The sequence below is a fragment of the Rana temporaria genome, chromosome 10 (assembly GCF_905171775.1).
Source record: "Rana temporaria chromosome 10, aRanTem1.1, whole genome shotgun sequence".
Lineage (NCBI taxonomy): Eukaryota > Metazoa > Chordata > Amphibia > Anura > Ranidae > Rana > Rana temporaria.
The window spans coordinates 85,684,978-85,709,777 of NC_053498.1; the positions used below are offsets into that span (position 1 = coordinate 85,684,978).

The 24,800-nt window shown below is 44.6% G+C and overlaps 1 protein-coding gene across 2 annotated transcripts in view; it reads right to left on the reverse strand.

The window, feature by feature from the left end:
- Nucleotides 1-916: 916 nt before the first annotated feature.
- The window catches only part of LOC120915274, a 32,467-nt gene continuing 8,583 nt past the window's right edge, over nt 917-24,800 (reverse strand). For both annotated transcript variants that reach the window (XM_040325651.1, XM_040325650.1), the window contains exons 2-5: nt 20,957-21,119; nt 16,402-16,661; nt 11,589-12,116; nt 917-2,118 (exon numbers count right to left, since the gene is read on the reverse strand). In XM_040325651.1, the coding sequence (XP_040181585.1) occupies nt 1,594-2,118; nt 11,589-12,116; nt 16,402-16,661; nt 20,957-21,119 (1,476 nt within the window). In that variant the 3' untranslated portion in view covers nt 917-1,593. The remainder of the gene's footprint in view (nt 2,119-11,588; nt 12,117-16,401; nt 16,662-20,956; nt 21,120-24,800) is intronic.

Genomic DNA, 24,800 nt, shown 5'->3' on the forward strand with positions numbered 1-24,800 from the left:
ATTTGATTTCACATTGTGGGTTTATTCTGATCTTCTATTAACACTGTATATTTAAAAGGTTGTGTGTGTGTGTGTGTGTGTGTGTGTATATATGTATGTATGTATGTATGTATGTATGTGTATATATATATATATATATATATATATATATATATATATTTATTTATTTATTTATTTATTTGCTTTTTACACGGTTTGCAGTGTAACTTTCACATTTTAAAGTTTTTTGTGAATTGTTTGGTGGCTGATGTTTGGGACACACATACATTTTTATCACTGAATAGAATTATTGAGGGTATTTGGTGATAACCTTTCACAACAATAGTTAACAGATATTTTTCACTGCTACAACAAGAGTGGTTTAACACATTTATTTAGTAGTTGGCGCAGTCAACACTTTATTTTTCTATATCTAACATCCCACTTTAGGGTGGAATACATTTTTGGCTTGCAGCAAACTTAATAATTTTTACAATATTGTTTTTTTGCAACGATGACTCACACACCAGATTTCAATTGGCAGGCAAATGAGCAAAAAAGTAGGCAATTATAACTTTTAAAATAGCGCCTGCAGTACCATGCCTTTTGGTGGCCGCGAATGCAGCCACGTTTGCAAAATGGGTGGGAATGCCATTAATAGTTAAAGGCAGCCGCACGCATCTGCAGATAGCGCATTCCCGTGTGGGAAACCGCACTGTAATTGGTGTAAACGGCCCTTAAAGAAAATCCAACATGTTTATCCCTTTTCAGCTGCCTATATATCTGGATCTAATAAACACGTTGATGTATAGCTTTCACAAAATAACTTCTGCTTACATCAGTTTAAATTGCCCAGGTTTTGACTGAAAAATTCAACAGAAAGAGATTCCTTCATGGAAGGCAATAGTTTCATATACTGGTAGAAAAAAAAATACCCTTTTTCTGGCAACCTTACTGTTTATATTTAAAGTATAAGTTCACCTTTTGCAATACATAAATAAATGCACATGAATTTGCAGGTAAAAAAAAAAGTGCATTGATTTTATTTACACTGTAGCCTGTACACCCACGATCAGTATAGTATATACATATAATACTCAGTATAGCTGTCTGCCCATACCTCTCATACAGGCAGAGAGCTATTGAATTGCGCCCTCGTAGTTCATTGAGAACTGCAAACCCCCTGCGGTGGTGGCAAACGGTATGTGCATTTAATTAATCGCAGAGCTCTGTGAACGAATGTCGCGGGCATGTGGGTGGAGCCCTGCACAGCTGTACTATAATTAAACTGTGACAGTGGGTGCGAGGAGAGGATCCCCCCGCCAGCTGTAACAGCAGGGGATTGAGGAAGTGCGGGAACTGGAGAACAATAACATGTTAACTTGTTACAAAAGGTGAGCCTATCCTTTAAGTTGATTTTTTTTTTTTGTCATAAGCAGATCAATGGAAAAAGAGGATTGTCCACTTTACTGAGAATAGGGATCTATTAGGATCATCTTTCTGTAAAACTGTCCCAAACAAACTGGAATAAAAATCTTTTAGTGCAAAATTTTAAAACTGAACCCAAGCAAAGCATTGTCTGTTACTGTAGATGGTTATATCCCACAGGCAATTTCAGGATAACCCCATGGGATCGTGAAGCAAACAAGCCAAGTAGCAACAGATTATCCAGGCTCGATCCACCTGTGCTTCCATATTCTGTGGATATATACACTTTAAAAATCGGAAGTTCAATGCTTTGTCTATGAGACTCAGGAGACTGAGAACCTGTCTGCTCATTTCCTGCTGCTGGTGGGTCAGCTGGACTGCCGAATTTTGCATGAAATTTGGAAAGTGCAACAGCGGGCTAATTTCGCCAACTATTTCTTCCTGTGGTTGTCCATCCATGACCTTGGTAGCTATTCCAAATGGTAAGCTAGATGAAAAGGTGATAAATCCATTGGAAGAGGCAATGGCGTAACCTCGCCTTAAATAATGGTTTCTAGAGGGGTGTGTAGAAGATGGCTTAGTGCGGTCCTTGGCCTGGACTTCAAAGAACAGATCTGTACAGTCCATTACAGTACAGTTGAGTCCTTGATACTGTACTGTTCTCTTGGGTTCAAAGAGCTCTAGGTATCTGGCACTGTATAGGATGGGTACCTAGAAACGGGAATAAACAATTGTGAACAAACCAATCATCAGCTGTCCAGTCCATAATTTTTATAGGCATACAAGTCATACTGTATGTACAATTCTAAATTTAAACCCACATTCATACAGAAAGAAAAAGGAGAGGGCATCCTTCCAGTGAAGAACTGGGCATTTGACAAAGCAACCTTGGCATCCTCCTACAGTAATACTAAGATTTAAAAAAATCCCAGCAATCAGAATTCAGTTTTTAAAGTGGGGGTTCACCCAAAAAAATATATATTTTAACATTAGATTCAGCCGAGTTGTCAGAATGACAATCGGCTGTTTTATTTTATTTTATCCCCGTACATACCGTATTTTCACCGCCGCTTCCGGGTATGTCTTCTGTGGGACTGGGCGTTCCTAATTGATTGACAGGCTTCCGACCGTCGCATACAGCGCGTCACGAGTTGCCGAAAGAAGCCGAACGTCGGTGCGCAGGCGCCATATAGAGCCGACTCGCAGTCCGGCTTCTTTTGGCAACTTGTGACGCGCAGTATGCGACGGTCGGAAGCCTGTCAATCAATTAAGAACGCCCAGTCCCGCAGAAGACATACCCGGAAGCGGCGGTGAAAATACGGTATGCACGGGGATAAAAAAAAAAACCAGCCGATTGTCATGTTAAAAATGTTTTTTGGGGTGAACCCCCGCTTTAATGTCATATTTGTAAAATCTGAATTTCAGCTGAGCTTTACACACTGCCATATAAAAGTTAACTTTCGGTGAGATCAATATATAGACTGTCATTAAAAACAATAAGATAAACTGTCAGCGCAAAAGACTAGTGCATAAAAAATGTAAATGAATATGGACAGAGGATAGATCTAAAAAACAGTCACAGTTCTTTATTCCATATTCTAATATGTGGTAAAAACCAGTCCTTTAAAGGAGGAGAGGGATAGAAGGATGGCAGGCGGCAGCTGTCCTCAGAGAAAGCCGGCTCTGTAAGGGGAAGACAGGGGAACAAAACAGGAAGCGCCACCTATGTGCAATATGTTGGTCACAATTTATTGAGTTTAAAAGGAAATGCACTTACAAACATGTATAAAAAACTGGCTCATCTGTGTGCTGTAATCGCGGTGCGGTCCGGTCTCAGGTGCATCCAGGCTCACGGGTAAGCAGGAGAGTGTAGAAATTCATCCTGTTGTAGTCAGGAAGCCAGCCAGAACCAGCATGGAACGCAGATGATGGCTTCACCGGAAGCGGAACCAGAAAGAGCACCGGGGGAAGGACAGTATGAGGCAAACCACTGAGAATCTAGGCTACGCGCTCTGAGCCTTCTGCTCCTTCTATTCAAAGGGCTGTTTTTATTTATTTTGAAGATGTGACCGGCAGCAGAGGACTAGAAGCTCCTCCTGCCACTGTTTCCCTGCAGACAGGCTGAGAAAGAGCCGAGTCAGGTGACAGCTGTATGTCGATTGGAGAAAAGGTACTTAGATTTTTTTTGCTTAAAATAATTACAGTGCCATCATCCACATGTGTATACACCGCTCCTAAAGTGCCCCAAAGATGCTGCTTGCAGGACTTTTTGTTAACATCCTGCCAGCGCAGGGCCCCAGTGTGAAAGTATTTAGGCTTTCACACTGGGACTGCAGATGAGGCATTTTCTTTATCGTACATCACGGGACACAGAGTCTTAATCATTACTATCTGGGTTATATTCCACCATCAGGTGCTGGACACTGGTGTAATCAATTAGAACAGGAAGTTCCCTCCCTATATAACCCCTCCCATACTGGGAGCACCTCAGTTTTTTCACCAGTGTCTAAGGTGTTGGTCACGAATTAACATGTGCTCTGAGGAGCTCCACTGGAGGGATCCATGCTGGATGTAAAAAGCCTCCATAAAATCCGGATCCGTCCAAGGTGCTTCATAGCCAAAGTGGACGGTACCCGGGCCTCGGTACGAAGAACGAGGTTTTGCCTATAATGCTTCTCTCTGAGAGCTGGACCCTGGGTTCCAGTACATTGGTCGATGTCAAAGACCAAATATTTTTTCTGTTGCCAGGGTGCTATATAGGTCCAGGGGAGAGGTGACCTGCTATGGACCCCAGTCCCTGAAGGTCTGAGACGAAGCCCGCGTTGAGGGGTGAAGGCTGGGCCTCTTGCTTTGCAATACCCTGCAGCGTGGAAAGGTAAGCGGAGGTACCTACGGGACTTGGTCCGACAGTGGGTTCTCCATTGGGGATTATGGGTCTCGCCTATTTTATGCTTCTATGCATGGGCAACTTAACCACAAAGTCTTTTGAGACAGGATGGCTCTGGCACCCATATACCTCCCCTAGTGGGTCCTAGTCCTCCGCTGAAGGGGCTATTGGGTCTTGCCTATAATGCATGTGTGCCTTGGCAAAGAAACCACTATGTCTGTTGAGACAGGATGGCTGTAATACCCATAGATCTCCCATTCAGGAGGTTGGTACCCCTACATGAGTATGTCTTATCTGTTTTCCACGAAGGGCCCTAAGAGGACATTCCGGGTGTTTCGCTTGCCATGCTTTCCAGAAACGGAAGCTCAAGGTTAGCTGATCTAGGGTGCGGCTTACTGCCTCCGCTTCAGGCTCTGCCACGATGGGGGGGGGTCCCTCGTAGTCTCTACGGATCCTTGGGGGATCTCCCTCTCCCCCCGCCTCCACCATTCCCCTACGCGCGCGTGCGTGAGAGGGGCGCGCTTTGAAGGCGGGGGGACGATGTGGTTGCCGCTGGCGCACGTGCGCCGGCTCATGGTGCAGACGCAGGGTGGCCCCTTCAAAAGGCCCAGACGTCAGAGAAGCCAGGGGGATACGGTAGCTTGAGCACGTAAGCACCTTGTGGAAATTGGATACAGATTCATTTAAGACACCTACTCGGCATCTAGCTGTGTTAGCAAGCATTATTTGCTAGACTAAGTTCAGCTGTTGATGCACCAGGGTTAAGGTTCCTCTGCTTTTGCTTAGGACTATTTTGTCTCCCCGTAAAAGAGGGTTCAGGGGTAGGAAGGGGTATCACCACCTAAATCTGGTGGCCCCTTTTTATCATGCTTGCATGATACTATCCTCCCCTGTAGAGACTTAAGATAGCTCACGTAATTAGCTATCAGCCCTGTCAGGCGTGAGCCTCCCCCAACATTGCAGCACTCTGCATATGTTTTGTTGCATTGCATGTATAGGTCTATAAGAGGTTAACTGCTATATTCACAGCAGCCTCACAAGCAGAAAACAGGGTGTGTCCCTTTCCCTGCTCTAAATCCTCAAACAAGGGATTGAAAGACCTGAGGATGAAGGTTCACTGTCAGAGAACACATAACAGGTGTTAATGAGGAGAAAACTATCAGAAGCCCCAAAAGCTCTGGTTGCAGCTGCAGTCTTTTCAGAGATCCAAGCTGCATATAACTTCACTTAGCCTAGACGGCCAGAGCCTCTGTCTCTTTAAAGTCCTCATCCTGGTGTTGGCTTCAGGCTAACCGAATGCACAACAGGGGGGGTGCACATTTGCTGCTGTGCACATGGCTAACGTTGCAGGTTTGCGGAGACGCACATCTGCAGAGCATAACTGCCTCTTTACAGTCCGCATGTTTGCATGAGGTACATGAGTTTGGAATGTTCAAAATGCATGTGGGGTAAAAACCGGTAACAAAGCATGTTTTATTGTTGATCACATAAAAGAGACATGTTATTTTGTTCGTATGATTTTTTGTTCACATAAGAGTGTTTAATCACAGCAAAGTGCCTAAAATCGCATAAAAATGCTTAAGCGCATAAAGATGCGGGATCTCACATGGTTACTTGATAACCCAGGTCCTTGATTACCCAAGGTTATTTAGGTCACACAGAGAGGCTTGTTTCCACAGGAATGCCTAAAATCGCATAAAGATGCTTAAGTGCATAAAGATGCGGGAGCACACATGGTTACCTGATAGACCAGGTCCTTGATTACCCAAAGTTATTTAGGTCAAACAGAGAGGCTTGTTTCCACAGGAATGCCTAAAATCGCATAAAGATGCTTAAGTGCATAAAGATGCGGGAGCACACATGGTTACTTGATAACCCAGGTCCTTGATTACCCAAAGTTATTTAGGTCAAACAGAGAGGCTTGTTTCCACAGGAATGCCTAAAATCGCATAAAGATGCTTAAGTGCATAAAGATGCAGGATCACACATGGTTACCTGTTAAGCCAGGTCCTTGATTACCCAAGGGTATTTAGGTCACACAGAGAGACTTGTTTCCATAGGCATGTCTAAAATCGCATGGAAATGCTTAAAGGCTTAAGGATGCGACATCACACATGGTTATCTGATAACCCGAGTCCTTGATTATCCAAGGATATTTGGTCGTACGGAGAGGCTTGTTTTATACAGGAGTGCCTGAAATCGCATAAAGATGCTGGAGTGCATAGAAATGCGGAATCACACAGGTTTACCTGACGAACCACAATTCTTGATTACCCAAGGATATTTGGTCACACAGAGAGGCTTTTTTCCACAAAAAGGTCTGAAATCGCATAAAGATGCTGGAGTGCATAAAGATGCGGTTTCACACATGGTTATCTGATCACCCGAGTCCTGGATTACTCAGGCATATTTGGTCACACAGAGAGGTTGTGTCCGCAAAAATGCCAAAAATCGCATTAAAAGGCTTAATTGCATAAAATTGCTGGATCGCACAGTGGTGCTCGATCATACAAGAATCCTTGGTCCCACAAGGGTACTTGTCCGCACAGGAGTGCTTAAGATGCATAGATGTTGGATCGCAAGAAAATTTGCTGAATCGCATAAGAATGCATGTTGCCTAGAGTTTGACTTAGGAGGCATTATAATTAGGTTTCCTTAATTATACAGGATTCCTTGGCCTTACATAGGCGCATACTTGCTTGCAGGATGCTTGTTCATAGCTCACATGCTATATGTATGCGTGTATACAGCACGCCCCCTTTTTTGTGTATTTGCGGAAAACATATTCTTATGAACTCACGCTTCTATGAACACACGCTTCCATAGAGGCATATGGCTTTAAAGGTTGCCACATGCACATAGGGGGAGCTAGTTGCAGGTGTGTTTATTTACAAGGCTGCTAGGGCCCGCCTCTAGCAGGGCTAAAGGCCCAGAGTTTAGCAGTAATGTCATTCCGAGGCAAACTCGTGCTGACAGATCAGTCAGCAGCATGGTTGGGCCTAGGGGAGTCCAGCATGATTAATTATCTGGAACTCCTGGGTTGGGATCCCAGTCTAGAGGGAATATGCTGTCTTTATTCAAACACAGTTCCCTATGCTCAGTTTTATTCAAGGCTGATATAAACTTTGCTCTGTCGGCCTGGAACGAGTGGATCCTAACTTGGCATTATCCTAGGAGTCTTGTCCCAGGGATATGCTGGAATTTCAGTTTAGGGTTCTTAACTGAATGATTGGCAGAAGGGAATATCCTTCATACCCGTTACCTGGGAGCAGGTTGCGAGGACTGGCCTCTAGGGATAGAATCCAGGCCTGGAAGAGACCACGGCACAGGGAAGGTGGTCAAGCTCCTAGGGAGCCTTATCTGCTAGCTTTCTAGAGCTACGGATGGAGCATCCGGCTTAAGGACCTGAACGTTTAGGTTACAGGGTTGCTCTGTCTGAATACAATCTGACTATGCCTCTCTAGTGGTTTACTTTGGTTACCAGAGAAGAGCTTGTGCCTTGCCTATTGTCAATTGTCATTTCATGGAATGCTAGATTGGCAGGCGATTCGCTGGAGCCATCAACAATCGGGTCCGGGAGATTGGCCTCTACACCCCGACTTTTTTCTGACCAAATGTCACAGAAACGTTACCCTGCACATAAAGGGTGTTGACGTCCAGGTTCAACAAGAGATTGAACAACTTTGTGTCAAGGCCAAAGGATCCACCCGCATGCGGGACAGATTTTTTAGTGACCCTGGGGGCCCAGTTGTCGCTGGTTTATGTGTTATCTCCCCCCCAGGGCCGCAAACTTCGTGGCTTCCATGCTACATCAGAAGAGAACGGAAGCTGGCTTAATTGCTCCAGCATAGCCCATACAACCTTACTGCGCAGGGACAGCAGAACTGATCGTAGAGGACCCAGGGTCCCTTACAGCTTGTCCAGGCCTGCTTTGCAGGGTTACATACTGTCTTGCATACATGGGTATTAAGGGTCTGGCTGTTATAGCCTGCATTCTTGAGGATCGGGGCGTACAGAATCAGCGGCAGTTACCTTGATTCATACAGGACAGCTGGCCTCCAGGACCAGATATCCTAGGATGTGGAAGACCCATATTCCTGGTGTGAAACCAAGGGGTGGAATCCTTGGTAGTAGGTCATAGGTAAAATTCTTACCTTTCTACATTGGAAACGAGATGGAGCTGGCCTTAAGTTCCATCAAGGGTCCGATCTCGGCACACTCTTGATCTGGGCCGTTATACAAGGGGTGACAGGTATAAGTCCACCAGTTAAGGCGCCCTTGTGCTCGGAGGATTGGATCCAGTATGCTGGCTTACAGAGTCAGCACCTTGGGCTGATGCACCCTTTATCCTTCTAAAGAGGGAATTGGTGTTCTTGGTTGCGGCTGCCTCCGCAAGAGAGTATTGGCAACTTTCTTTGTATAGAGCCATACTTAATTATTTGTACACGAAGGGTGATGTTAAATACTCACCCAACCTTATTGGCTAGAAGGATCCAGTGTTCACTTGAATTAAGATATTCTTGCCTTCCTTTTCCTTTTTTCAGGACCTTGATCCGCGGAAGGAGAGGTTATTGCTTTCTCTTAATAAAGATAAGAGCAGTTAAAGATCTATCTGAAGGCTTCAGATATAGAAACCTAACGTTTTGTTGCCACAAAGCCCCTAGATGGGGCGGGCAGTGTTCAGATCGGCTATTAAAATGGCTATGCGCTCTCTCGTTTATAGTAAGAGAGGTCAAGACCTATCCGAAGCGGCTGCTCGGATACGGAAGACTGATGTTGGTGCGCTACCAGGGGGCCCCAGCAAGGGGCAGGCAGCGTCTAAATCAACTATTGTCAAATGTTGATTCATCAGGTTATTATTGAGGCTTGTGGTTTATAGAGAGGGCTTCCCCCTGTTTCTTTTTGGGGTACACCCTTCCAGGATAGTAAGCACTTCATGCGGGGTGCATTACCAAGCCTTTATGACTCAGATTTGCCAGACCTGCAACTTGGTCGTTTGTGCTTACGTTCACTAAATCCTATCAAGTGGACATAAGACGGCAGGAGGATGCAGCCTTTTTTTGTTGGCACAATATGCGGCAGGCAGCATTAGAATTCCTCGTGTCTGATGGCAGTCTGCATTGTTGGTGTCTCCCTCCCCTCAGTAAGCATTGCTTTAGGACATCCCAGATAGTAATGATTAAGACTCTGTGTCCCGTGATGTACGATAAAGAAAATAGGATTTTTATAACAGCTTACCTGTAAAATCCTTTTCTTGGAGTACATCACGGGACACAGAGTCCCCACCCCTCTTGTTTGGGGATATTGGGACACTTATTGCTTGGGACAAAAACTGAGGTGCTCCCAGTATGGGAGGGGTTATATAGGGAGGGAACTTCCTGTTCTAATTGATTACACCAGTGTCCAGCACCTGATGGTGGAATATAACCCAGATAGTAATGATTAAGACTCTGTGTCCCGTGATGTACTCCAAGAAAAGGATTTTACAGGTAAGCTGTTATAAAAATCCTATTTTTTCTGGTGCTTTACAGGTGCTATTTTTAGCGCTAAAGCTCCTAAAAATGCCTCCGGTGTGAAAGGGGTCTAACAGAAAGTGCCGTGGCACCACTCCACTTCCAATGTAAACACAGTGCAGATGTACTCAGTAGCAGGAGTAGAAGCCCAGGAGCTGTTAAATGCAGCTTCTGTGCTTAGTAATGGACTACGGCTGGTACAGCACTAAAGCTGCCATTCAACATACAGTCTGTTGTGCTCCAGACCCGATTAGAGGTGTGGAGCACTGGCAGGCTGATTATTGGGCACCAAGGCTATACAAAAGTGAGAAAAAAATAATCTCCCTTTTATTTGTCACTAGGACAATTATCCTTATTCATTTCTCCTCTATTCTTGTTCTGATGACAACTCTAAATTTTGTATCTTGCCTAATTTTTAGTCTTTGACAGTGGTAATCAGTAACAAGTTAGAGAGGTGAGGGAGACCTGAGAGAGGTTCTAAGCTCTCTCACCACTATAGCTAAAAAAAAGGGATGGCTTCAGATACACTTTATGATGACTATAAATATGAAGAGATAATGGGTAGCAGACAGCACTACATACGTGGTGCATATAATGAACTTTGGTTCAGTAGATGTAGTTATCCACTTTAGCCTAGGTTCACACCAGTGCAATGCACTTTGATAATTTTTTTTGTCCTGTGTGAGATGCGAATTTGCCTTGCGTTTTGAGGTAGACAGGTGCAAATTTACCGCAAACTTACCGCGAATTTCAGGAGGCAGACAGTGAGATGTAAACTAAAGTTCAATTGAAGCCTATAAAGATAAAATTTGCATTGCGCCCGTAGTCAATATGCACGGGACCCTTTTTCTTTTTCACACCAAATTCGCAATGCATAGAACCAAAGCCATGGAATACTATGCTTTTTACATGACCTGCAAATCTGTGCGCTCCTAAATGCATCAAACCCGCTGTAAATTTGCATCAGTGTGAACCAAGGCTGAAGGTCAAGGGACACACACACACACACTCTTCATGTCTGGAGGAAAAGAGATGTAATCTCCAAATACGGAAAGGCTTCTTCACAGTAACAATGTGTAATAGACTCCCTCAAGAGCTGGTTCTGGCCAGCTCAGTAGATTGTTTATCTTTCCTAGATACACATGACATAACTGAATACTAATATTTATAGGTTAGGTTTATCCAGGGAATATCCTATTGCCTCTAGAGCAGTGGTCTCCAAACTGCGGCCCGGGGGCCGAACGCGGCCCTTTGCTTGACTTTATCTTCCCAATAACACCAACAATGGGGCCCAATGGGGACCATTCCTTCCAATGACACCAACATGGGGCACAATTCCTCCCGATGACACCAAAGATGGGGCACAATTCCTCCCAATTCTATCAACAATGGGGCCCAATGACACCAGTAATGGGGAATTGTTTACAACAAATGATGCTGGAACTTTTTCTACTCCTGATGGCCACAGTCCGGCCATACTAAAGTTTTAAGGAGAGTAAACTTGACCTTTGTATAATAAGGTTTGGAGACCCCTGCTCTAGATGGATCAGGAAGGATTTTTCCCCCCCGCTGGAGCAAATTGGAAAATGCTTTTTTGGGATTTTTTTTTGGGCCTTCCTCTGGATCAACTGTGAGTATAGGGTTGTGTATAAAGGATTGTAAAATATTTTTTCCCCTTCTATTGGATGAACTTTTTTCAACCAGACTAACTATGTAACTACCTTGTCTGAAAGCGTGAATAAACCCTACTATAGGAAAATGGCCACTTTTCAGAATGTTACCTGAGTAAGCCTTGCATGTAGAAGATCTGTCCAATTCAGCCAGTAACGGGAGACAGTGGACTCGGATACTCTGAATCGAAAGGATAAATCCTGAAGCAACAACCCCAAACGCAGCCTTGTGAGGACAAGCAGGAGCTGGTCTTCTGAACTCAGAGCACTTTGCGGTCCAACCTCTGATCTTTTCCGGATTTTGCCAGAGCACAGTTTTTGGTCTGCAGTCAGAAAGCTGAGGAAGTCTGTGAGATGCTCATAGCTGTCAAAGCCTGTATAGAAACGTACCCACTTGCCATCACTTTTGATGCTGTTCATACAGAATCCACCATCATTCCTACTGTTCTCCTGTTGCTTTACCTGCTGGCCCAAGTACAGAACTGTCCCAGAACTTCTCTCGAGTTGTTCTTCTAAATCTTTGCTTTTCTTCTCTAGAATCTCATTCTCACAGCGCAAATTTCTTAACTCCGATTCCAGCTGAGAAATTTGCTGACCCATGTCAGTGATCAATATCCATCTCTCATTCTCCCACTGCTCCTTTAATTGGGAAGAGAAGTAGAAAACATGTTATTTTAAGCCTTCAATTTTCTTTTTAGCTGACAGGAAGAGGAAGCAGAGTGACAGAGAGAAGAGCTCACCAGTCTTCTGCTGCTTCTTCTTCACAGTCCATTGACAGGCTAGGAGAGGGAACAAGACCTATTTAATAATACCGAACTGCAGTAGAGGAAAGTTAGGTTTCCAGGCTTAACTGTCTAAGCCCAGGTTTACACTGACGGCGGGAATGAAATTGTGCGAGTTCAGCTGAATTTGCACAATTTCATTCCTGCATGTCAGTCTAGATTTCGAGGAAGATTTTAGAGACATCTGTGCAGTCACCAAAAGTAGTACAGAAACGACTTTTGGGAATTGGTGCGGCAACGCATTGATTCGGATTTGGTGCCATTGCGGCCCAAAAGTAGTTTCTGTACTATTTTTGGTAATATTGAGATGCGATTTCAATAGACATCTGTGCAGAAACCCACACAGATGTCTCTGAAATTGCCCCAGAAGTCAGGACTGACATGCAGGAATGAAATCGTGTGAGTTCAGCTGAACACGCACAATTTTATTGCCGCCGTCAGTGTGAACTTAGTCTAAGCCCAGGTTCACACTGGGTACGATTTTGTACGATTTGAGATGCGATTTCACATGTCAAATTGCATCTCAAATCGGCGGCAATTGTCGAAACAATGACACCGTCCTAATCGGTGCGGCGCTGCACCGATTTCAAAAAGTAGTTCCTGTACTACTTTTTGCGATTTCGGGCCGCAATTTACATTGACATCTGTGCAGAAACCTGCAGCCAGTGATTCTTCACTCCTTATGTGTCTCGTTACTGTATTCTATATACTATGCCCCAGTAGTGGGGGTGCAGTTCACTTGTTCTTGGTGATGCTAGAATGTGGACACCCAATATTTACACAAAAGCAATGTTGATGTTTTTAACATAGTTTTGATGTTTTATGTAACCGTTTTATGTATAAAATTGTGTGATTAATTAACATCTCTGATGATGTTTTTGTTTATGTTCATGTCTATGTATGTGTTCCAATAGACCATCATGCTCCTGAAGAAACGTTTTCACGCGAAACATGTAGAGCAGAGCAAGAATTAAAATCCTACATATTGGACCCATGTTCAAGGCTATACACTTTGGGGTAGATTCAGAAACGAATTACGCCGGCGTATCCATAGATACGCCGCATAATTGCTAAGCTGTGCCGGCGTATCTACTTTCTGTATTCAGAAAGCTAGATATGCCGACATTAGCCTAAGATACGACTGGCATAAGTCTCTTACGCCCTAGTATCTTAGGGTGCATTCTGACGCTGGCCGATAGGGGCGCTTCCGTTGTTGTCGGCGTCGATTATGAAAATTAACTAGATACGCCGATTCACAAATGTACGTACGCCCGGCGCAATTTATTTATGTCGTTTACATTAGGCTTTTTCGTCGTAAGGTTGTTCCTGCTATTAGGAGGGGCACGCAATGTTAAGTATGGACGTTGTTCCCGCGTCGAAATTTGAATTGTTTACGTCGTTTGCGTAAGTCGTTCGCGAATAGAGCTGGACGTAATTTACGTTCACGTCGAAACCAATACGTCGTTGCGCCGTACTTGGAAGCAATGCACACTGGTATATGTACACGGACGGCGCATGCGCCATCCTTACAAAACGTCAATCACGTCAGGTCATTATACATTTACATAAAACACGCCCCCCCTTCCACATTTGAATTACGCGCACTTACGCCGGCCCCATATACGCTACGCCACCGCGACTTACGGAGCAAGTGCTTTGTGAATACTGCACTTGCTCCTGTAAGTTACGGCGGCGTAGCGTAAATACGATACGCTGCGCCACCGTATCATTGCTTGCCCCTACCTGAATCTACCCCTTTATATATACTTCTACTCTTTGTTGGTTATGTATTTCTCATAATTTGAGTGTACTTGCATTATTATAACTTTTTGGAAGTGTTATTGTAGTATTTGTTGGGCCCATATGCTGATGAATATTGTATTATGATTTATGATTTTTTTTATATAGAGTTCTATATTAAATATCTATAGATTTTTATATTTATTACCCGTGTGCCGCCTTTCTAGTCTAAATTAGTATCCATTTCCAGTGTATATATTGTAGCTGCCTTCTACCAATCGGAACTATTCAGATGATTTTAACTCATTTTTTTTTCTCTGCAAGCTCATGTAGCTTTGTTATTACTCTTTTCTTGTTTTATGGATAGATCAGTTTAGTCCACATATTAATTATTATTATAAAGGATTTTTACAACTTCAACAGCTTTCACTGTACTAGAATAATACTGTTGCGGTACAATTCAAGACAAAAGCTTGCTAGAGCAGGGATCTTCAAACCGCAGCCTATTACAAGATTTTATTCAGTCCACAGTTGATTTTCACAGTCCCTGCTTCTTCCTATGCTAAGGTGCACATTGTCACCTGCCCCGCAACATCAGACGTTCCACTACTTCCATGCCACGGCTGGCTTCCTTGCAAGCAATGATGTGCTTGCCCGAGCATTCACAGGACGACAGAATTTCCTCCACCCAGACCTGCCCCACCGCCCGCTTTGCTGATACAAACTGCAGCCATTCCCAAAGCTGAATAAAGAGGTAAGGGGGAATTCTGATGGGGACCCCATTGTAAGAAGGACTCGGGTAGAGACCCTGAAGTAAGGGGGGGAGGCTGCTCAGTTTTACTAAAAATGTTTTTCCTTTTATTCTGAATCACATTATACTGATTACAAACACGATAATAGTAGATCGTATTCACTCATTTACATTTTGTTCATTCATTGATAAAATTTATCTTTTTGCCCACAAATATTTGTAAAATAAACGTGCTCTGTACTGAAAAGTTTGGAGACCCCTGTTCCAGAGTATATTAATAACAATAAGCCCAATATTCAATTGACCAATAAAATTAGGTGTTTTGAATATAAATGATGTGCATTGTGCATGCATATTGTGTGCCAACCAGCAGCTTTGTTGGAAATTCGGAGACAACAGAAGGGTCCTTTAACGACACACAACAGGAGACATATCAAAGCTGCAGCATGCACTATTTGTATACCAAGCTAGTGATAGACTTGACAGTAGGATACGCTCAAGTAATCTGATATAAACAGGTAATTTGCAATACAGTATCTCACAAAAGTGAGTACACCCCCTCAAATTTTTGTAAATATTTTATTATATCTTTTCATGTGACAACACTGAAGAAATGACACTTTGCTACAATGTAAAGTAGTGAGTGTACAGCTTGTATAACAGTGTAAATTAGCTGTCCCCTCAAAATAACTCAACACACAGCCATTTGTCTAAACAGCTGGCAACAAAAGTGAGTACACCTCTAAGTGAAAATGTCCAAACTGGGCCCGATTAGCCATTTTCCCTCCCTGGTGTCATGTGACTCATTAGTATTACAAGGTCTCAGGTGTGAATGGGAAGCAGGTGTGTTAAATTTGGTGTTATCACTCTCATTCTCCCATACTGGTCACTGGGAGTTCAACATGGCACCTCATGGCAAAGAACTCTCTGAGGATCTGAAAAAAAAGAATTGTTGCTCTACATAAAGATGGCCTAGGCTATAAGAATATTGCCAAGACCCTGAAACTGAGCTGCAGCATGGTGGCCAAGACCATACAGCAGTTTAACAGGACAGGTTTCACTCAGAACAGGCCTCGCCATGGTTGACCAAAGACGTTGAGTGCTCGTGCTCGGCGTCATATCCAGAGGTTGTCTTTGGGAAATAGACGCATGAGTGCTGCCAGCATTGATTGCTGCAAAGGTTGAAGGGGTGGACCTAGTTAATAATACCTTACTGCAGTAGTGGAAAATTAGGTTTCCAGCCTTGACTGTTTAAGCCCAGGTTCACACTACAGGCGGGAATGAAATTGTGCGAGTTCAGCAAAACGTACACAATTTTATTTCTGCATGTCAGTCCCGACTTTGGGGGCGATTTCAGAGACATCTGTGCAGGTTTCTGCACAGATGTCTATTGAAATCACACCCCTAAGTCGCCAAATATAGTACAGAAACTACATTTAGTAATCAGTACGGCACGGCATCGCACCAATTCAGATGTTGCCATTACTGGCAATAGCCGCCGATTTGGCATGCCATTTGAACATGCCAAATCTGTGGCTATTGCCCGCAATGGCACAGTCTGAATGGGTGCCATTTTGGTTTTTAATGCAGGGTGTAAAGGGCCTTTTGCCAAACAGTGATATACAGTATGGTATTCCTATTTCTACAGTACCTGCAGCGTACGACTTTGAATCTCTTTGCTGCTGAGCGCTTCTTGCAGTGAGAGGAGAAGTTGGCTCTGCTGATGAGATACCTTCTTTAGCTCTCTCACCATCTTTTTCAGGAGCTCAGGATCATCGGGTACACAATAATCTCCATGGTCATGTATAATGTACTCATTTACTGCACCTGGGTCTTGAAATGTTGTTTCACTTGCTTTCTCCATCATCTCTGCTGCCAAAACCAGGTCTCCAATACTGGACTGAACTTCCACTGATGGAAGAGAAGAGCGAAGAATAAACTGCGGCATTATAAAACAATGACCTCCAACATCAAGTATTTAAACATGTGACCACACGGCCAAGCCTCGTTCTGGTGGTAGGGGACGCGTTACGTAACGACGCCACGCAATGATAATCAAAGGATATATGCCCTTCTGGGTCCAATCTATCCGGTAAGCCCCCTATCATAAGTGGTGGTGGATCTTCTATCTAGAAATCACCGTTGGATTTTGTCTTTTCACCTAGTCACTGGATTTCTCATATATGAACTTTATGAACATTTCTATTTCTATTGTGTCATTATTATCCATTCATTGGAGGTTTATGGACTGTAATTAGTGGTAACACTATCTAGTATGTGGTGTTGTACATGAATTTTGTTTATTTATTTATTTATGTATTTCTTCATTGAAATTCAATCATTTTTAGCGCTACACTTTCTCCACGGTACCTTTTAGCAGTTTGATCTTTCTTGCTGCGTTAGCTGCTCCACTTACATTTTACTAGATAGCGCAGTATTTTTTCTTTTTTTCCAATGTCTATATTCAACTTGAAAATGAAAGATAGAAGTTGATTGGTTTCCATGCCCTGCTGCTCCAGATTCTGGCTACGCGAGTTTTGATAAGTTTCCCTCAATGTGTTTATTAGAAAACCTTTAAACTGTCAGAAAATGGAGCACAATATTATCAAAATCATTTTTAAAGTATAACTAGATTTGAATAGAGTGGTGAGGTGTTGGAACCATGGTCAGGTTTTTATTGCTGTCTATGTCCCCATTAAGCCACCCCTACATGGATCGAAAGTCAGCCGGTCCATGCAGAACTGGTGAAATTGAATCCATTGATGGGCACCCTGGTTGTCAAAAGTCAATGTACGAATTGACTGCTGTATAACCAGCCTGTCGGGTTTTTCCTGATCGATCAGTGCAGCAGGCTAGAGCCGGCAACACTGATCATTGTAGTCTGATGGTAGGAAAGTCTCCTCACCGCAAGAGCACAATGGCACAGCAGGAGGATTCCCCTCATCCACATTGAAAATCACTGGGAATTTAAGTGTGGTTAAACCCAATATGGTGAGTTGTCATCAGACTAAAAATATAGGAGAAATCTTTCCATAGGACACTTGTTTCCATGACAACTGTCTAAGGGGAGGATTTCCTCATGTTGGAAACATATTATCTCACTTCCTGGTTAGAGTCTAGGATATGAAGTGAAGCAAAATCAGCCAATGAGGCAGAGTTGTCATTGAATAAATGTCAACCAATGACTAGAGCATAAGACCAGGTACAGGTCTGGCCAGGAGAATTATGCAAGGTAATACATTATACCAAATTACTGCAGCTAACCTCAATAAGGTACACTAGATAAACAAGTGTCAGGTATCATCGAGGGTCATCAGAATACATTGGCTCCTCCAAGAAACATGCTCTGGGTGGGCCGTCCGAATACATTGACTATTTTTTGAGCTCTCATTTTCTTCTGCCTGGAAACTCCCCTCCATGTTAGCCAATATGTCCATGTACGCAATTTAGCGTTTTCAAGAGTTTACAGGCATATGCTCCTACATGTAGAAAACCCCCCCATCAAATTCGCGTTTTTGAGAGGAGCTTTCGAGCAGAAAAAACACCCAAGTACCCAAAAACACGCACTGGGTCTGGTTTTGTAAAAAGGCTCTATTGCCGGGTACACACGACCATTTTTTATGGTCTAGAAAAAAAAAACGTTTTTTTTAAACCCGATTATTGTTAAGCCTGCCTTGCCTACACACGATCGTGAAAAAAAAAATGCTCTAGCAAAGCGCGGTGACGTACAACGGCACTAAAAAGGGGAAGTTCCATTCGGATGGCGCCACCCTTGGGGCTGCTTTTGCTGATTTGCGCTTTTCAGTCTTCATGCTTTTTAGTCTGTTACAGTGTGATGAATGTGCTATCTCCATTACGAACGCTAGTTTTATCCGAACGAGCGCTCCCGTCTCATAACTTGCTTCTGAGCATGCATGTTTTTTTCACGTCGTTAAAGCCCACACACGACCATTTTTTACGACTTTAAAAACGACAACGTTTAAAACGACGCGAAAATTTAGAGCACGTTCTAAATTTTTAATGGCCATTTTTAACGTCGCGAAAAATGCTCTGGAGCCTACACACGATCGTTTTTAATGACATTAAAAAAAAAATCATTATTTTTCACATCGCGAAAAACGGTTGTGTGTACGCGGCATCAGAGCAAAATGATCTACAATAAAACAGATTTTGCTTCCCTGCTTGGGCCTCTGGTCGTTTCTCCCCTTGTTTGGTGCATGTTCAGGTAACTGTGAATGCTGTGTGACATAAACAGAGGTACTGTTACAAATGATGTATTCTATGAACATGTTGTAATTTTATGCACTTATATACCTAGAGAGGTTCATCTATCCCATTAGCTCAATTTTTGAAAAATAATATCTGAATATGCCAGTTTGTACATATATAATGCTTAAAGTGATATTAAAGTCTCTTTTTAACCACCTCAGCCCTGGAACATTTCCCCCCTTAATGACCAGGCCATTTTTTGTGCGTAGCTTTAACCGACAATTGTGCGGTCGTGCGACGCTGTACCCAAACAAAGTAGAGCTTCTTTTGGTGGTATTTTATCACCTATGTGTTTTTTATTTGTTTTGCTATAAACAAAAAAATAGCGACAATTTTGAAAAAAATATATATATATTTTTTACTTTTTGCGATAATAAATACCCCCAAAAATGTTTTAAAAAACTAATTTCTTCATCAGTTTAGGCCAATATGTATTCTTCTACATATTTTTGGTAAAAAATAAATAGATAAATCACAATAAGTGTATATTGATTGGTTTGGGCATTTTTATAATTATTATTATTATTGTTTTACTAGTAATGGCGGTGATCTGCAATTTTTAGTGGGACTGCGACATTGCGGCAGACAGATCGGACACTTTTGACACATTTTTCGGACCATTGACATTTAAAAAGCGATCAGAGCTATAAAAATGCACTGCTTACTTTGTAAATGTCACTGACAGGAAGGGGTTAACACTAGGGGGCAATCAAGGGGTTAAATATGTTCCCTTGTGAGTGTTTCTAACTGTGGGGGGATGGGACCTACTGGAGGAGGAGACATATCACTGTTCGCAATTACTATGAACAGCAGATGTCTCTTCTCGTCTGTCAGAACAAGGATTTTGTGTGTTCTCCACTGCCGTGCAGCGCGCTCTCCTGCTATGGCTCTTGAAGGAGCCGACATACGGGTATGACGTTTCATGGGAATGAACCACCTTGCCGATGTATATGTGTGTGAGCAGGTCGGCAAGTGGTTAAAAAAAAAAAACATGTTATACTTACCTGCTCCGTGTAGCGGCTTTGCACAGAGCAGCCCCGATCCTCCTCTGCTCGAGTTCCCCACCAGTGCTCCTGGCCCCTCCCTCCTGCCGAGTGCCCCCAAAGCAAACAGCTTGCAATGGGGGCACCCGAGCAGGCGTGCTCCTGAGCGGCGGCTCTGCATATCTATTCACACACAGTCGTGGCTCTGCCCCGCCCCTTGACTCTCCTGATTGGCTTAGTGTCTGTGATTGACAACAGCGGAAACAAAAGAGCCTTTAGAACCAATTTAAGTGTGCTTAATAAAATATGGAGATAAATAATAAGAAAATTACCTATTATTCTAATAATATTTTATTCAACATGTAATTGGAAACTGATTTTGCATAAATAAACTTTATATATTTTTAAGTGCAAGTCTTAAAAGTCTTACCTTGCCAAACAGGTTCTAAGTCTTTCAAGTATAACAGGGATGTGAGAAGGAATAGGCCAAACGGATTTCTTCCTGGTGTGGAGTGTCGTGCTCGCCCCCTCCCTTGGACTACAGGAGAGTCAGGACGCTCTCTACGTTGCAGATAGAGAAAGGAGTTGTGTGTTAGTGGGCGTCCTGACTCTCCTGTAGTCCAAGGGAGGGGGCAAGCACGACACTCCACACCAGGAAGAAAGCCTTGCATTACTGTGTGGAGTTACAGACAGAAGAACAGGAAGTGAGAATTTCTCAGAAGAAATGTAAGCACAATGCTCTTTTTTTTTTGCATTAGTTGTTTTCCATGCATATGATTTATTTCCCGACTGCAAAACCTCTTTGTTTCATAAATACAGCATACGCACATGCACAGGTAAGCATGATGCACAAGTTTACAATTACAAGCGCATATAGATGTGCACTTCTGGGCTGGTTATAAGCATCTCTTGCAGCTCCCCAGGTGTGGAAAGATGCTGGAGTTTTACACATACCTGCCTCTATTGACATTTGAGGAGAATAATTTTGTGCTCTTTTTCTAATGCTTTTTCCATCCTTTTTTCTCCGGTTTAGCTTTTTTTTGGAAATGCACATGTCTTCTGCAACTTCTTGTTCCATGACGTAATCAAGAGGACTCATGTTAGAGATTTCAGTGTCCTGATTGTAAGGAAGAAAACAGGTTGTACACACTTATATAAATCAGACACTGTAAATATATATTGACATAAAAAAACAAGTAAAAAATTAGAGACCTTGATGTAAACCTCTTCAGAATAAGAACATTACCAACCAACCCCGGCCCCCTGTAGTGCCCCCTGTCCCCTTGTAATACAGCACTTGAGAGTGTAAAGTGAGAGGTTAATTTCAAAGGGTTGCCATACATGCAACAGACGTGGCAAAGTAGGGTAATGGTAAATGGTAAGTTGTGAGTACAAGGCAGGTAGTAAGGAGAGAGAACTACAGCCCTTACGGTCAGTGGCGTCACTAGGGTTGGTGTCACCCGGTGCGGGAAAAAATTGTGTCACCACCCCCCCCCTCCACCAAGTATAGTCCCCCCTCAGTACAGACCCGTCCCCCCTCAGTACAGACCCGCCCCCCTCAGTACAGACCCGCCCCCCTCAGTACAGACCTCCCCGCTACACTAAGTATAGAACCCCTCTCTTAGTACAGACCACACTCTCCACTAAGTATAGACCCCTGTCCCTCAGTCCAGACCCCCCTCCACTAAGTACAGACCCCCTCTCTCAGTACAGTTCACCTTTTCCACTAAGTATAGACCTCTGTCCCTCAGTCCAGACCCCCCTCCACTAAGTACAGACCCCCTCTCTCAGTACAGTCCACCCTTTCCACTAAGTACAGACCCCCTCTTTCAGTACAGACCACCCTCTCCACTAAGTATAGACCCCTGTCCCTCAGTTCAGACCCCCTCCCTCCTTACAGACCATCTTCTCAGTACAGACCACCCTCTCCACTAAGTACAGACCCCCTCCCTCCTTACAGACCATCCTTTCCACTAAGTACAGACCCCCTCTCTCAGTACAGACCACCCTCTCCACTAAGTACAGACCCCCCCCTCCCTCCTTACAGACCACCCTCTCCACTAAGTACAGACCCCCTCCCTCCTTACAGACCACCCTCTCCACTAAGTACAGACCCCCTCTCTCAGTACAGACCACCCTCCCCACCAAGTACAGACCCCCTCTCTCAGTACAGACCACCCTCTCCACCAAGTACAGACCCCCTCCCTCCTTACAGACCATCCTCTCCACTAAGTACAGACCCCCTCTCTCAGTACAGACCACTCTTTCCACTAAGTACAGACCCCTCTCTCAGTACAGACCACCCTCTCCACTAAGTACAGACCCCCTCCCTCCTTACAGACCACCCTCTCCACTAGGTACAGACCCCCTCTCTCAGTACAGAGTACCCTCTCCACTAAGTACAGACCCGCTCCCTCCTTACAGACCACCCTCTCCACCATGTACAGACCCCCTCCCTCCTTACAGACCACCCTCTCCACCAAGTAGAGACCCCCTCTCTCAGTACAGACCACCCTCTCCACTAAGTACAGACCCCCTCCCTCCTTACAGACCACCCTCCCTCCTTACAGACCACCCTCTTCACCAAGTACAGACCCCCTCCCTCCTTACTGACCACCCTCTCCACTAAGTACAGACCCCATCCCTCCTTACAGACCATCCTCTCCACTAAGTACAGACCCCCCCTCTCAGTACAGACTTCCTCTCTCAGTACAGACCCCCTCCCTCCTTACAGACCACCCTCTCCACTAAGTAGAGACCCCCTCTCTCAGTACAGACCACCCTCTCCACTAAGTACAGACCCCCTCCCTCCTTACAGACCACCCTCCCTCCTTACAGACCACCCTCTTCACCAAGTACAGACCCCCTCCCTCCTTACAGACCATCCTCTCCACTAAGTACAGACCCCCTCCCTCCGTAAAGATCCCCTTCCTCAGTATACACATCCCTCTCCACTTGTGCTTGTAATGAGGTGGGGGGGGGGGTCAGATGTGCTGGGGGGTGCTTTGGCAACCTCCACTTCTAGCATAGGTACTTTCTTCTCCCAAAGTGTCCCCCAGCACATATCTGGGGGGGGGGGGGGTTAACTCCCCCCCCCCCCCATATCTTAACTACCCTACCCCAGTTCAGATTTGCCCCGCGCTGCCCCCCCCCCTCCTGTAGTCATAAAAAAAAAAGAAAAAACGGGCCCTTTAAGGCTTTTAAAATGTCGTTCTGCAGCGCCGGGCAAATAACATACATTCATGCATTGCATGAATGTATGTTATTGTGGCCAGCTGCCGCTAATCTATTCAGATGGCCAAACATAGGGCGCCGGCTAACTAAATAACGGCGGCTGGTTGGCTGTGCGGAAGTGCCTATCAGAGCCAGCGGCTCTAATAGGCTTTCCGAGTATAGCCCTTCGGCTCCTGGATGTCTTATCCTCGGAATGTACGGGGGCTGCGTCCCTTGGATAAGACTGACGGCCGTCTCAGCCAATCGGGTTCACCGATTCTGGTTATCGGTAACCCGATTGGCTGAAGCGTCATCGAGGGCGGCAGAAGACATAGAGGGACCGTGGAAGGAGGATGGCTAATCCCAGAAAGGTAAGTGCCAGGGGGGGGGGGGGGATCTGACTGGCAGCATTTTACAGGGCACAGTGGCTACAATTGATGTGGGCACAGTGGGGACAATTGATGTGGGCACAGTGGGGACAGTTGATGTGGGCACAGTGGGGACAGTTGATGTGGGCACAGTGGGGACAGTTGATGTGGGCACAGTGGGGACAGTTGATGTGGGCACAGTGGGGACAGTTGATGTGGGCACAGTTGATGTGGGCACAGTGGGGAAAATTGATGGCATGGCACAGTGGCGACAATTGATGGCATGGCACAGTGGCTGCGTTTGATGGCACAGTGGCTGCGTTTGGCATGGCACAGTGGTGACAATTGATGGGCACAGTGGTGACAATTGATGGGCACAGTGGCGACAATTGATGGGCACAGTGGCGACAATTGATGGGCACAGTGGCTGTGTTTGATGGCATGGCACAGTGGCTGCGTTTGGCATGGCACAGTGGCGACAATTGATGGGCACAGTGGCTGCCTTTGATGGGCACAGTGAGGCTGCAATTGTCTTTTCTTTTTTTTTTTTCATTTGTTTGCGCCCCCCCAAAAATTTTGAGCACCAGCCGCCACTGGTACAGACTAGTCTTATACCCTGTAAATCATATTGTACATTATATACAGACCAGTGTATACAATTTACAGCACGGTATCAGGGTACAGACTAGTCTGTATATAATGTACATTATGGGTTACAGGGTATATGACCAGTCTGTACCCTGCTGACACTGTAGTTCTGTAAATACACCAACTTGTTTCCAGGACTTGCCACCCTCAGTTTGCTTCCAGAATCCAGTGACGCTTCCATAGCTGCCTATACAATTTTATCTGCAATCCTCCACCTGTTCATGCTTCAGCACCTGAGCCCCTTGGAGACCCGCTCGTTCTCTGGCATTGGATGGCAAAGGTAGTGGCTCTCCTATTGGCTCTCATTCCTCCAGGAAGAAAGCAGTCACTCTTCCCTTGCTCTGTTAACAGTCAGGCACCGTGGCGCTGCTTACAGTAGCAGACACTCACTGTTACTTCTTCCCAGGCAAGCAGGGAGGGATTTACATATATCGCCCTCCCTGCTGCCCGTTCTCACTGATATGAAAAGGAGCCGCCGAGGCAGATGCCGCCAGTGCAAGAGACTGCCTGATTGGGGGATTTCCGCCCCCCTATGGATGTCACCCCTGTGGCGGGTGTCACCCGGTGCG